The following is a 13,912-nucleotide window of genomic DNA, read 5'->3' as shown; positions in this document are numbered from 1 at the left end:
GCGGGCTCCCCGCGGACACCCCACCGGGAAGGCGTTCCGCGCAAGCCCGGCGGGCGGGGGAAGGAGCAAGGGGGGTACCGGCGGAGGCAGCAGGAGGCGGCGACGGGGCGGGCAGCGGACCCGGGGCGTGGCGCGGTCCGGCGGCGCCGGGAGGCGGCTCAGTCCCCGCTGCCAGCCGAGGGCGGCCGGCCCCGCGGAGCAGCCGCCCAGCCCGGCCCGCCCCGCGCCGAAGCCGCCGGCCGGCGAGGGCGGCAGCATGAGCGGCGGGCGTAGCGGGCGATCCGCCGTGAAGATGGAGGCGCCGTTTTACCCCGAGGAAGGACTGGAGCTGCTGCCCGACTTCGTGCCGCTGCCGGGTTTCGGTACCGCCGGCGGACCCGGAGCCGATGCGGCGGGGCAGAAGCTGCTGCTGGGCGCCGGGAAGAAGCGAGACCTGTCGGCCGCCGCCCCCGCGCCGCTCCCGGGGCCCTTCACCCTTCGCCCGCCCGCCGGCGGCCGCGGCAGCGCGGCCGCTCTGCGCCTGCTGCCACCGCCGCCCGCCGCCGCCCCGCCGCCCACCGCGGGCTCCGCCGAGCCGGGCAGCGGCGGCGGGGCGGCGGCGGTGGCCCGCGGCGGCCCGGAGGCCGCGCTGGGGTCTGCTGCGGAGCTGCCACTGCTGAAGCTGCCGCCGGCCGCCGACCTGGAGCAGCTGCTGATCCAGGGGGGCGCGGGGCTGGGCGCGGGCAGCCCGGGGCCAGCGGCGCCCGGGGCTGGGAGCGGCGGGGCGGCGGCGGCGGGGCCGTTCCTCTACCGGCAGCCGGTGACGCAGGAGCAGGAGGGTTTCGCCGACGGCTTCGTCAAGGCCCTGGCCGACCTGCACAAGCAGAACCAGCTCCTGGCGGCGCCGCCGCCGCCGCTCTCCGCGCCGGGACCCTGCTGCACCGCCCCGCCCGGGGCCGCCGGGAGCCCCTGCCGCTGCCGCCGCCGACCCTCCGGCCGTCTACACCAACTTGAGCGGCTTCAACCCCGCGGGGCCGCTGAGCCCCTCGGGCAGCGCCTACTCCGCCGCCTCCGCCCCGCCGCCGCCGCCGCCGGGCCTGGCCTTCGGCGCGGCGGGTCTGGGGAGCGGGCGGCTGCCGCCGGCGCGGTCCCTGGAGGAGCCTCAGACGGTGCCCGAGGTGCCGCCGTCGGCGGGCGGGGAGGGCGGTAGCAGCGCGCCGACGCCGCCGTCGCTGTCGCCGCTGGACGCGGAGAGCCAGGAGCGGCTGAAGGCAGAGCGCAAGCGGCTGCGGAACCGCATCGCCGCCTCCAAGTGCCGCCGGCGGAAGCTGGAGCGCATCGCCCGGCTGGAGGAGAAGGTGAAGGCGCTCAAGGGGCAGAACGCCGAGCTGGCCGCCACCGCCAACCTGCTCCGCGCCCAGGTCACCCAGCTGCAGGGCCGCGTCCGCAGCCACCTCTCCTCGGGCTGCCACATCAACGCCGCCGGGCATCCTCCTCCCCACGCCGCCGCCCAGCCCAGGGAGGCTCCCCCCGAGGCTGCCGCCGCCGCCGCGCCGGAGACCAGCGCCTGCTGAGGAGGGACACCCCGCCGGCCCCGGCCCCGTCCCGCCCGGGGGGCTCCGCGGGGCCAAGGTGCGCGCCCGCCGCCGCCCTTCTGCTATTATTATTTTTAATATTATTATTAATTATTATTATTTATTTTCGCCCGGAGAAGGCGTTTGTTGCGGGAGCCGGGTGTTGCTAAGCGTTTCCCGAGATCTGTCGATGTCGCGTTCAGCAGCGAAGGGTCTCCGTGGGTGGTTATGGGGCAGGTGGTTATTTTTCAGTGAAGTACTTGAGGTTTGTAGAGATTTCGGAAAATAAGAAAATTACTGTTTACAGAAAGATTCAACTTTATTTTCATGGGGGATATAAAACGTGTGTTTCCTAATACACCTTACTGAACTGTATAGCAATGGATAAGCTTTTCAAACTTAAAAAAAAAAAAAATAGCCAGAATCATACCTTTTGAAAAGATGTGCGTGTGTATATATATATTTAAAACATAATATGGCTATGTATATTTTCTTGGTATTGATAAAGAACTTTTTTTAAAATACTGTCTTTCTCTAGAGCTTTAATTTGCCATTGAGAGTTAAGACAGCTGTGTGGGTGCTCTTACACTTACATGGCTTTGATTTTAAAATCGAACCCTGGAGGGAAATGATTTTTGTTGTAAATCTTGAGCAGGATGAAATGCATTGCTGACTCAGTCATATGAAAATACTTTTCTAAACTGTACGCTCCATATTTCTTGTGCCAGTGCAAACTTGGGGCATTGATAGTTATTTATTGAAACTTGAACACTTTTGGACGTTGCCTAGACCTTATTTTTCTAGATAACACGTTAGTAGAGAAAATGGTTACTTTGGCAAAAAGAGCTTTACTTTTTTTTTCCTTCACTGTGTACATTCCAGTAGTGTTTGCTCTTTAATCAGTATAGTAACCATTCAGTGCTATACAGAAAAGGGCTCAGGTTTGGGGTGGGTTAGCTGTAAAGATGATAATTCCATTGTATTCTGTTTGAATAAATCACAGAAATATTATGGAGAAGTAGATTTATTTTTCAGTAGAAATCTGTGTATCTTGCTTCTTGGTCTACTTTGTTCTGAAGAAACTTTCTGCAATACTCTAGAGACAGAAGGAGCACTAGAATTTGAAGCGTTTTTTCTGGTTGGGAAGAATTGGTGTGATTTATTTCTTTGTCAAGAATTTACTAGTAGGAGAGTATAGCAATGGAACTGTTTCCTCTGATTAGACATAATCCTCAATAAGTTTTTGAAAGCTTTAGGTCCCTTGCTCGGTACCACTGCCTTCCTTGCTTCTGCTGCACCTTTGTATTTTGAGCATAGCCGCTACCGCAGCGCTGCCGAGCCCTGTACAGGCGTGGTGCAGGGGGAAGGGTCTGTCGGAGTGTGACGGTCACCCCACCAGAAGCCCCTCGGTGCAGAGGCCGCGGGCTGGCCCTGCCGCTGGGGGAGGGCAGGGCTTCTCCTGAGCAGATCCAGCTGCAGGCCCTCTCCCCTCGTCGAAACTGTGCTAAAAAACTCTCTGCTTTAACTCAGAGGCAAATCTTACGTGGGGATATGTGTCTGTGCCAGCTGGTGAAAATGGGGAATTGTGTGAGGAGCCAAGGGGGCATAGACATTTTTACGTGTACAGCAATTGCTCAGATCCGTTAAAGCCACTCAGGAGCTGGTAAACATCTCTTAACTTCTTCCGAAGGCTACACTTGATGATTTGGAATTCGAGAAGAACGGGATAGACTCACATTTTTTCATGCTTTTACTGGGGATACGTGAGTGCTATCTGTTCAGAAATTCGAGCTGCAGCGATCAAGTGTATGAGCTTTTCCTTTTAGTGCATACTCGTTCCTGGCACACGTGTGAAATGCCATGACAATGCATAGTAATTGTGTTATTGTAGCTGAGATGCTCTGAGGATATTTCTTTTCTTAATGCATATGCAAATTAGGTAGAAGCCATATTAATCATTGTATAACTGTTTAATCATGTCACCAGAGCCTTTTTCGGTGGTTGAAGTGATACCTTCTGCTGTTAGAGTTACTGAAGAGCAGATAAAACAATATTTTGATCTTAGCACAGGTTTAAAGACTTCATAAGGGCATTCTGAACCATACAGCATACAATCTGTAGCACTTCCCGTTACATAATAACTGGGTGAAAAATACAGTTTTTACTTTATGGTAAAGTAAAACCCTCCATCTGCAAAGATGCTGAAAGACTGGAGAAACTGAAAAAGATTTTTTTTTCCCCCAACCCTTACCATACTTGCCCTAGTGAAGGAGGTAATGCTGCCTGGGAGATGTGAGATGCTTTACTGTAGATGTAGCAAGGTGTGGATATTTTTTTTTTTAAGGAATCCTGGAAAAAATCATTAAAAATTGCATGGGTCATCCCCGCTCTTTTGGTCCTTGTAGATGAGTGCAGGGCAAGGTAAAGCTCTTGTGGTAGAACACAGGACAGTGATAAATGCGGCTATGCAGTACTTGTTCTGTACTTACTTTATCATTCCTGGTCATAATAAATTAGCAATATGCGAGGAGCAATGGGGGACGCATAAGGCAAAAGAAATCACTGCAGTTCCCAGTCATGGGCAGGGCTGTAATGGGCTATATTTTAGGAGGGTTATGAAGAGGTCCCCCTTCTCAGCATGATAGTGTTGAAGCTGGAAACCACCCCACATTACCTTGCTCCCGTTTGAACTTTCTGCAAGAGCAGTCTCACACCCAGTCTCCCTGATACCTCGTGTGGTAACTTCTTTGATAGCCTGCTCTGTGTTCTAGGTGACATCCGTTAGGTGATAGAAGTGCTGACAGGCCTGCCCTGTTCCCCTGATGGCTGATGAGAGGCTACTAGTGAGGCCTGCAGCTCCAGCTCCCTGACAGAGGCTACTGTTCTGGTAGTAGGGTTGCCAAAACTAAAAAAATGTGTTCTTTAGAGTGACAGGTTGCCTTCATAAATGCCTTCTTTTATCTGGTATTTAGGCTAAGGCAGAGGGTCTAACACTGACATGACAAAAATTTGAGAATAGTGTTGGGGTGGTTGGTTGTTTTTTCCTGCTGATTCTGCTAAAGGTTGCTTTATTTGCTTTATCTATAGCAGATACTTGAGTGGAAAGCCTAAGCACCTAACAGTTTAAACTAATATAAAAAGACTCAGGAGTGCTTACTTGCTGCAGCTATCATGCTTGATTGTTCTTGTCTTCTAAAATGTATCAGTGTTCCGACTGCTGGCTCTGCAGTGTTCCTAAATCTTTAAGTATGGCTTCTCTATTTTGTCTGCCTTTTTTCTTCCATTTGTGGCTAAATACCTCTTCCTTTTAGGTTTCGGTTTTCTGCCTAAAACTTGGGTCACTGTGAGATGCTGAAAGATAGATACCGGGTAAAAATGTTCCAGACTGTTTATATGATTTCCATCCATGTAGCTCCTTTGCTGTATCTACAAGCAGGTTGTGTGTGTGTCACTCTAAAAAAAAAAAAAAAAAAAGAAAAAAAAGCCACAAAAACGACAACAAGAAAAGACCAAAACAATCCTCACAAACAAACCCCCCCAAAAAACAAACAAAAAAAGAATTTAAAACCCCAAGCGAAACAGTTTATGTTCACTGTAATCTTAGCACTTTTTAACATTTTTCTTCACCCTTCAAAAGTGCCATGCTTTGTTGTATTTGCTCACACTACTCGCTAGTCCTTGCGAAGATTCTCGCTGCATGACTTGATTTGCAGGCTACCCTGATGCCCTTCTGATCTGGTTTTGCATTCCAGATGTGAACCCGTGACAAATAAACACCCCTCTTTGTTTCTTTGCCCCAGGTGTAATCTCTGCTCTGGAGATTCCGTGGTGTCTCTCTGTCTGTTTCGGGTGGTGGATGCTTTTTTCCGTGCACACCTCGCTTGCTGCTCAGCAGTGGCTTTCGAATGAGCTTGAAGCAGTGTTCTTGGTTTAGATGTGAAGTGCCTTCTTATTTAGGTGCTACAGCAAAATAGTTTGATTTATCTGTGACTTTCATTTATTTGAATTGTTATCAGATCTCTTCTGTCTTGGGGAGTAGGAGGAGGAATGCTTTTGGTAGGGGAAGTCTTCACCCCTTCCTTGGGCAGAGGGTGGGGCTCCCATCAGATATGCCCCCGCTTGCTGCGAGTGCAAGGAAAGTACTCTGCTAGGACTGCCTCAGATGATGGCATTGCTAAGTAACATGGGTGGTTTGGGCTGCAGCATAGAACAGCTAGTGAAGTCTGTCAGCATCACAGGGTCTCCAGGTAGGCCCGGGTGGTCAGTGAGTGGTTCTTACAGCTTTCACTGTGACTCCAGGTCAAGCCCCTTTGGCATGCTGAGAGAGCAATTCCCAAAACACAGGTACTTTGCACACTTTGAGGAGCATAGGTGTTTGGGGGTGGTAAGTCCTGAGCACGGAGAGGAGTGATTCTGGTGGTGATAGTGATGATTTCTGTCATAAGCCTTTGATGGTCTTCCAAGATCTAAATATCTCTACAGATTTGGACTCTTCACTGCATGTCAGTAGTCACTGCTGGCCTTACCACAGTTCTCCATTGTCTTGGTTTGTATTTATGTCTTTACTGAAGGAATAGTCATGAGGCATCCTTTGTTCATTTAAATATCTGATTGACTGTGTCTGTCTCACCTTTGACAAAGGAGTGATCTCCCCGGGTTAAGCCCTGAGGCATTCTGCTGTTTGCAGCTCTTAAAGTGGAATTTTATTTGGCTACTGATTTTTAATCAGTTACATAGCTCATTGATGCTTTCCAAAGTACTGTATGGCATTGTTTGATGAGGTCTGAAGCACAGATGTATGCTATGTCTGAATTACTAGTTGTGCCAAAAATAATGTCTTGGCTGCCATTACCAGAGTCTTGGCTATTTGAATCTAGCAGCTTCTTAGAGAAAAGTTTTCTATATCTGAGATTAATATGCAAGAAAAAAACAAACCCATCTAATTCTTCATTCCTCATAAGTCATTCTTCAACACATTTTATGTGTCCTGCTTCTGGTGTGCAAGTTAAAAAAGAAAAAGCGATGCATTACATTTTCTTTTATTCATACGTGCAGCTGTAGCTGCTGCTGGATAATTTTGCTCTTTCCTTACTTGATACTCCAAGTGTCTATGTTTAGCAAGTAGGCAAATTGGAGTATGACATATCTGTGTACATATTTGATTTTTGGAAAACCACTTCCATTTTCTCAGTGTTTTGTTTGAAGTTTTACTGTAAGAATGACTTCTGAAGAGTTCTCGGGTTTTTTTGACACTAATTGGTTGCTTCTTTTGATCAGTACTGTGTGCAGTGGCTGCACGTAGTCCAGCAGAGGCAGGTAGTAAGATCTGTCAGGAATTCACCTTTTTCAACATTTGGCAAGACCTGTATCAGCAGGAAAAGTCTTGGACAGAAAGCTTTCACAGTGCGTAGTAATCATGCAAAATGTTAACTGATCATTCTCATGCCTCAGTCACCTGCTGTGGGTTTGCATCAGGGTTTACTGTACCTGATGCAGTATGATAAATGTTCCCGTGACAAAGTGCAGACTCTAAAGTTTGTAGGAAACTTGTTAATCTTGCTGCACATGGTGCAGCTTTGCTGTGAAGGTGTTGATGAATTAAATCTGAATATATGGAGACTCAGGCCGTTATGGTACATTATGGGAGACAAGAGGTTGTAGTAATGCGTAATTACTCCGGTCCAGTGTTTCAAAGATCTGTCTCTTTTTATCCTATGAAGTGGCTTCCAGCTGTTTGTGCTGTGAAGCTTCTCTCCTCATAACGACTCAGTAACTTGGAGGCGGGACAGAAGCAACTTCTTCTGGAAGTAGTCATGTGTGACAAGCTAAATGTAGGTTTCTGAGAAGCACTGCAACAGTCAGTGCACAGTGGAGACCCTGCTGCTCCTGTCTGTGTGTTGCTAGAAGGGTCTAGAAATGTATACACATAATTCATGACAACAGCAACTTTCCGAGACACCATCCTGTTGCCTTGCTGCAGGCACTGATCCTTGCTGCTTGCTTAAGCCTGGAAACACTTTTTCCTAAGCTGCTGCATACCTGAAGGTTTGCTTTCGATATAGTCACAGACCGGATCTCTGCTTGGATGTTGAAACAGTTGGCTGCATGTGGGTCAGTCAGAATGCCTTGCTCTAGTTGCATCTGCAGGGCCCTGCTGAGGAAACAGTGGTGGGGAGAGGAAGGAAACCAGTCTAGAATCTGTGTCTTCACACCAATGCAACTTTTGTTTGAGTTGTCTTGACAGGAGTGTTATTCTGATGTAAAAACACTGAATCTTGGTCTTGTGTCTGCAGGGGACATGAGTTCTTGTGCTGGAGTTCTGCTTTGGGTGGTATCCTCTCAAGTCAGTGAGGACTAACTGAAGAAACAGCAAATCCAGCCTTTATGAACTAATTCTGCTGAAGCACACAGATACCTGCAAACACATATCAAGACGTTGTGCATGGACACCAGCATGCATAGAGAAGGGCATGGCCAGATAAAGGAACTGTGATTTTCCTTAGCTGCAGCAGCACACAATGGGGTTTTTAGTATTCTTTTGTTGTGGTCGAGTTTTTCCAGAAGAAAACTAAGCTGCATTTCTGTCTGTGATTACAAGGTGATTTTTTTTTTTTTTTTAGATTTCCAGTCATATTGGAGGACTGTCACATCTTGCAATGCTAAGTTAATGCAAAAAGATAATTTTAAAGTCACATTTAGCCTTAATGTTATCCGAAGTGCTGCAGTTTGTGTGTAGTAGTTTATTGTAAAGTGAAGGGATAGTTATTATGAATAATGTTTGTAAGGGAGTCAGCCTAAATAATTACCTACCTGCCATTTGCTTTTTTTGTGTGCTATCTAAAAGTGTGTACCCATGGTGTAGCTAGCTGTAAAATGAGCTTTGCTCTGAATTTCTAGTACTAGTAACAAACATGGTCTGCAATAGTTTAAGGAGTATATATTCTGGCTAAATGGCTTTTCTGAAAGAATTATAATTTCTGTAGGAATGCTTTGAAGTGATGGTTGGGTATGAAGCCTTGCTAACATGGAGATAATAGATATGACCAGTTCACTGTGCACTAATACACTGCTAGATTCTGATATTTAGCACACTGCTGATAAGATTTACTACTACTGTTACTTACTGGTTAAGACCTAGATATGGGTGGAATTGTAAGTCACCTAAGTAAGGTCCTTACAGTCTGGAGATCTGTGTCACTGGAGATCAGTAACAGACCCTCCATCCCATCCCCAGGGGAAAAAAAAAAAAAAAAAAGAATGTCTTTGGTTGCAGAATCTGTTTGTTTTGGTTTTGCAAGTTCGGTTACTTTTCTAGATGAAGTCCTATTTTACTCTTCTCTCAAAATCTATTTAAATAAATTTTAAAACTTTTCTGCTAAGTACCTTGAAGCATCTCTTGCAGCTGGTCCGTTACAATCAGTGGCAACTGTGCAATTGTGTTATTACTTCTGTGATAGATGGAGAAAGCTGAGGCTGTTAACAGTCAGGCATCTCTCTGTATCCTTGTTCTGAGACAGTGGACTGAACACACGAAAAATCATGACCAGTAACTTGAACTCTGAGGAGCTGTTTGGTATCATTTGCTTGCCCTCTTCAGAAAGCTTCCCGCTGCCCTGAGGGGTGTGTGTCCCTCCTGCCTCACATGGAAAATTGACCTTTAAAAATTAACAGTCTTAATAAGTAAATAAACAAATGAACAAATAAATAAGTCTTCTGGTACATGCTGAGCTGTTTGAAAGATAAAATACCGAGCTTGACAATCTTTTCTCACACCTCTCTTTCATAAATGTCCTGATTTGCTTGTAATGCAGGACACAAGCAATGGGGTGGCATAGGATAAAGTTAGTGCACTGTTTCAGAGACTGTGTTTAGGATACCCTCCTTCTTTTTCCCTAGTAACTGCTATGGAAAGATATCAGTAGAAGATACTGAAATAAAAATTGCCTTTCTTCACGAGTAGAGCCAGAGGCTGAACTCTTTTTGCAACTTTTACCATTCTGCCTTTTAATATTCTTCATGGGAGGGTGACAGAAGTAGTGAGAAAATGCTAACCAATAACTGGGAAGTTAAATATGCTTGTTATATATAATATGCCACATGAGCTATGGCCATAAGTAGCTAGGACACCTATGCACAGTCTACAGGATGACAACTGCAGAATAGAGAATTCCTAAAATGTGGCCTGAGTGTCATCACCAGTCCAAACCATTTTTCTGCCAGTTACTACAATGGTATTGTAGTTCCTTGTGATTTTTGAAAGTCTTTATGTACACCCTAGTGAAATCATAGCACAAGCTGATACGTCTGTCGTATTTTTGTGGTATGATACCACTTTCCCACCAGGCCAAAAGTGTCTAATAAAGTTTACTTCTTTATTCCTTTCCCTATTGATAATAGAGATGATAGTTGGAGGTATCAGCAATAGTAAGGGGAAAAAAAAAAAAGGATTCCAAGGAAGAATCTCTGAAGCAGTATATAATGATTGTATGTTTAAGTGGCAGATAGTTAAGATTGCTCTTCAGAATGCTTTTTAAGTTACTTGGTTTTGTTGTTAGTGCTTAAGTTACTTATCTTTGGAAACTGTGCCCCTCCCTGTTTGGCCTGGTGACTGGTGATTTCACACTTACCCTTATTTGTTTAAAGCCATAGCAACCACCATGCTGAAATGTCATCAAGTAAAGCCCAGGTCTGAATACTGACTGATGATGCAAAGCTCTGCTCTCTAATAAAATGCGGCCCGTGAAGGACGAGCTCCAAAAGGCAGCTACGCCCTGTCTTCAAGCATTTGCTCTAATTTCAAGGCTTTGCCATGTGGTGTTGCTCAACGTGTAGCAAAACAAGTTCTTGCAAGCCCCTTGAGCATTCCTCCGTATGTAACAGATTAGATATTCAGGCTTCGTTAACTCTCCCGGCCCCCACTACATCCTTCCTCCTCCCCACCTCCCTGAGAAAAAAAAAAAAAACAACAAACCAAAACAAAACAACAGGACCAAACTGAAACCAAAAAAACCCAAAAAAACAAAAAACCCCACACCGTAACAAACCTAAACCTAGAAGGAAAGCCCCAACGCAGGTAAATCTTGGAGAATTGTTTTGCTTTGTTGCAAAGTGCTGTTAATTACAGAGACGCTCAGCGCAGTTCTGACATCTGAGCCGTCAATCCAAACAGTGATTTTGCTTTGGTTGCACTTTGCTACTTTGTACAGTACAAAGGGAAGTGAATAAGTGTTGCAATATAGTATTGTGCAATTCCTGCCTTTTAAATAGAAAATGATCGGCGAGTCTGCATAGGCCTCTCACCCACCGAAATTTGGCCACTGATTTTCGCCACTCCCACTTTTTTTAGTCAGGAATGGGTTTACTGGCTTCCTAAGGTCACAAGGAGAGGAGGGTAGAGATGTTAAGAGCTTAGGCTCCCTGTGCAGGGACTTAGCAGGAAGGGCAGCTGGGTTTGTACTGCTGAATAAGTCTTTGGTGAAGTAGCTTTTCAGCTTTCTGTGTTTTTCCATCTGTGGACTACGACATTCTCCCAGGGCAGTTTTCTCTTTTCTGGAGTGGCTCGTCTAAAGCTGGCTTGTTGTTCCTGCAGTTTCTGCCTAGAGTGAAAAAAAATCTCTCTGAGGTTTAGGAGACTGCACATGTGCCCTTGCTGTGTGGTGTTAAAGATGGCATGTTGGTATGACTCAAAATAGAACCCCTGAAAAAGGAGGAGCTCTAGTTAGGTGCAAACTGAAGTCCGTCCTTCTCTGAGCAGTGTGTCTTTCCATCAGCTGAACAGACCAACTGACTCCCGACAGATAAAGGAGGAGGGAGCTCTTGGGCAATAGGACCCAGCTTTGAAAGCGCTCGGTGTTTTGTGCTTCTTGCTGAGCTTCCGTGATGCAAAAAACACTGAATGATCTGCAGTGCTATAATCGCAATACCTTGCAATATCGTGAGCTGGGGCAGCTGCTTGTGTCACGCAAGTTCTGTGGTCCTCACTGGGATTTGTGCCACGTGCTAATCAACCAGACCAAGTGATTTCCTGAAAAAGCAAAGAGGCCCCTCCCTGCTGCATCAGGGCCGAGCATCTCCAAGCTCTCTTTTTTGTCCAAAAGGAGAAGTGTGAGCAAACTGCCACTTCCTACAGCTCTTCTATCCAAACTGGTTCTCCACGGTGGCATGAAGGCGTGGCGCTGAAACTTTCTTCTTCAGGGTAGCTGTTCAAAACGAAAGGTGGAGGCAGAGCAGTTCAGATTTGGCTTTGCTCTTGCAGCAGCTTACTTGCAACTCGTTGGGGGGTGGGTGTCTGCCTGCATCTTTTCCTGGGCTTTTGTAAGTTGGGTTTATGAGCACCTTCTTATTCTGCCTTATTAAATTAGCTGGCACAGAGGAAGCCTCTGAGAAACCCTTTAAAAATCTCTGCTTTTGGAACAATGTTGTAAAATTACAGCATGTGAATAGATTTAAAACCACAAACAAACAAACAAACAAACAAACAAAAAAACCCCGAAACAGACAACAAAAGAAATAACTTCATTCAGATACAATAGATCTTTTTATACCTGATTAATTTTGGGAAGTCTTCAGACAGGTGTGCTACCAAGGACATTGCACACAGATGGAGGTGAGAGCGAAACAAAATTTAGTAGCTACTCATTTGCTGGATTTGGTCAGGAGAGATTTTCAAGAACACTTCTGAGACCATTTTTCCTGATGTGGTGGTTTATTTTTTTTTTTTAATGTAAACAAGCTACAGGGCTTAATAGTATACAACTGAGGATTATGTCCATAGTAATTTTTTTACATTACTTTTGCAAACTGTGTAGTATTATATTAAAAATACTTATTTCTGAGACAAAGTGGACAATATTAGTTGGCATCTTGCACTTGATTAAATGTAAAACTTTTTCTTAATTTAGTGATGTGCTTAGGAGAATACTGTAACTTACTGAATATACAACGGTGATAACTGTGTTTACAATAATTTTCAAATTCCTACTGTTCAGTGGTAGCCAACTTGTTTAAGAATTAAAAGCAAGACATACGGCAATTGGAATTCTTGGAAAAATTAACTCTGTGCTGCTACCACTAAATGCTGTGGGATGGATACCGTGGGTTTATATGGCAGGAGGATTGTATTCCAAGCCTCTGTCTTAAGTACTTATGACTAAAAGGCGACTTGCCTTGTGCTCATTTATGTATCCCTGTGTGTAGTACATCAGTTAGAAATCTGTTAATGATTGATTTGTAACATTAGAACCTTTATGGAGATCACAGTAGGGTTTCTGTTTTGTTTTCGTTTGTGAACAGACACTTAGACATTTTGGAATGTATAACATTGATCCTTGTGCTGGAATTGTTTACATGCAAAAGGTATTTATGATTTTTTGCAAACTGCAATGTGCAATTTTGTACATGTGTTTTAAACTAAAGAGTTTATAAGGAAGATATTGTATGTACAGTACTTGGACATGAGTATTATTTCTTTGATATAAATATCTAGAGGAAAATTAAAATTGCTTTATATTCATATTTTTGGCTGTGTTTTTTTTTATTTCAGCAAGGCATTTAAAGTTAGCTTAAGACATAGTTGACATTTTGTTGGAAAATTCAAGAATAATTTGTTGATCTGGGCTTTTAAAAATGTTTTAAAATCATGCTTAATGTGCTGCTTCTTTTGATTGTATCAACATTTTGAAGTGAAAGGAGGTAGAATTTCTTCTTGTAAAACTACTGATTTTTGGAGTAAATTCCCTATATGGTAGAACAGTTTCAAGTCAAAAAGCAAACTTTTAAAAAGAGCAAAAGTGGAGAAGAGACCGATATCATCACCTGCTCTGCTGATATCAGATTTCAGGCTCTTACTAAGAAAAGCTGACTGGAGTTGTCAGCCCTCTGGGACAGGACTCCAGTTACCCATGTCTTGACTTTTCTGTTTCAAAAGAAAGAAACCTTTCTGCCAGTTAAACCATTCTGACCCACATCTGGAGTAAATCTGTTGAAATAAGGCGATTCTTTTTCTTCCCCGTGATCACTCCTATGCACGTGGATACATCTTGACGTATTCCCGAAGGAGAGCTGCTCAGTAAACGTCACCACGTGCTAAAAACACTTCTGAAAGCTCCCCTGCCTTGGGAAGGCAGCCCTGCCTTCTGGATACGTCCTTCCAAAGAAGTGACGACGGGAAGGACTGAGTGCCAAGCCCCACCAAGAATGCTCCAAGGATGCCAGTTTCGAGTGAGAGCTGAGAAACTCGGCGGTGCCGGTGGTGTTGGCTACCCCAGCTCACGTGCCAGCACACAGCTGGACCCTGACTGTGTCATGGTGCATGGGTTCCAGATCTGGCACTGAAGACACAGTAAAGAGGATGTTCTGTT

General features: G+C 45.6%; 1 protein-coding gene across 1 annotated transcript; it reads left to right on the top strand.

The window, feature by feature from the left end:
• Window positions 1-292: 292 nt before the first annotated feature.
• LOC126647040 (transcription factor JunD-like) lies at window positions 293-13,067 on the top strand. Its single transcript, XM_050328893.1, is given in 2 exon segments — window positions 293-927; window positions 929-13,067. Coding segments are annotated over 2 exon segments (1,260 nt in total). The 3' UTR covers window positions 1,554-13,067.
• The last annotated feature ends 845 nt before the right edge of the window (window positions 13,068-13,912 follow it).

Source organism: Myiozetetes cayanensis, unplaced genomic scaffold, assembly GCF_022539395.1.
Source record: "Myiozetetes cayanensis isolate MyiCay16 unplaced genomic scaffold, myiCay2020 scf4, whole genome shotgun sequence".
Lineage (NCBI taxonomy): Eukaryota > Metazoa > Chordata > Aves > Passeriformes > Tyrannidae > Myiozetetes > Myiozetetes cayanensis.
Note: the sequence above shows the minus strand (reverse complement) of the source record. Positions and strands in the feature narration are given on the sequence as shown.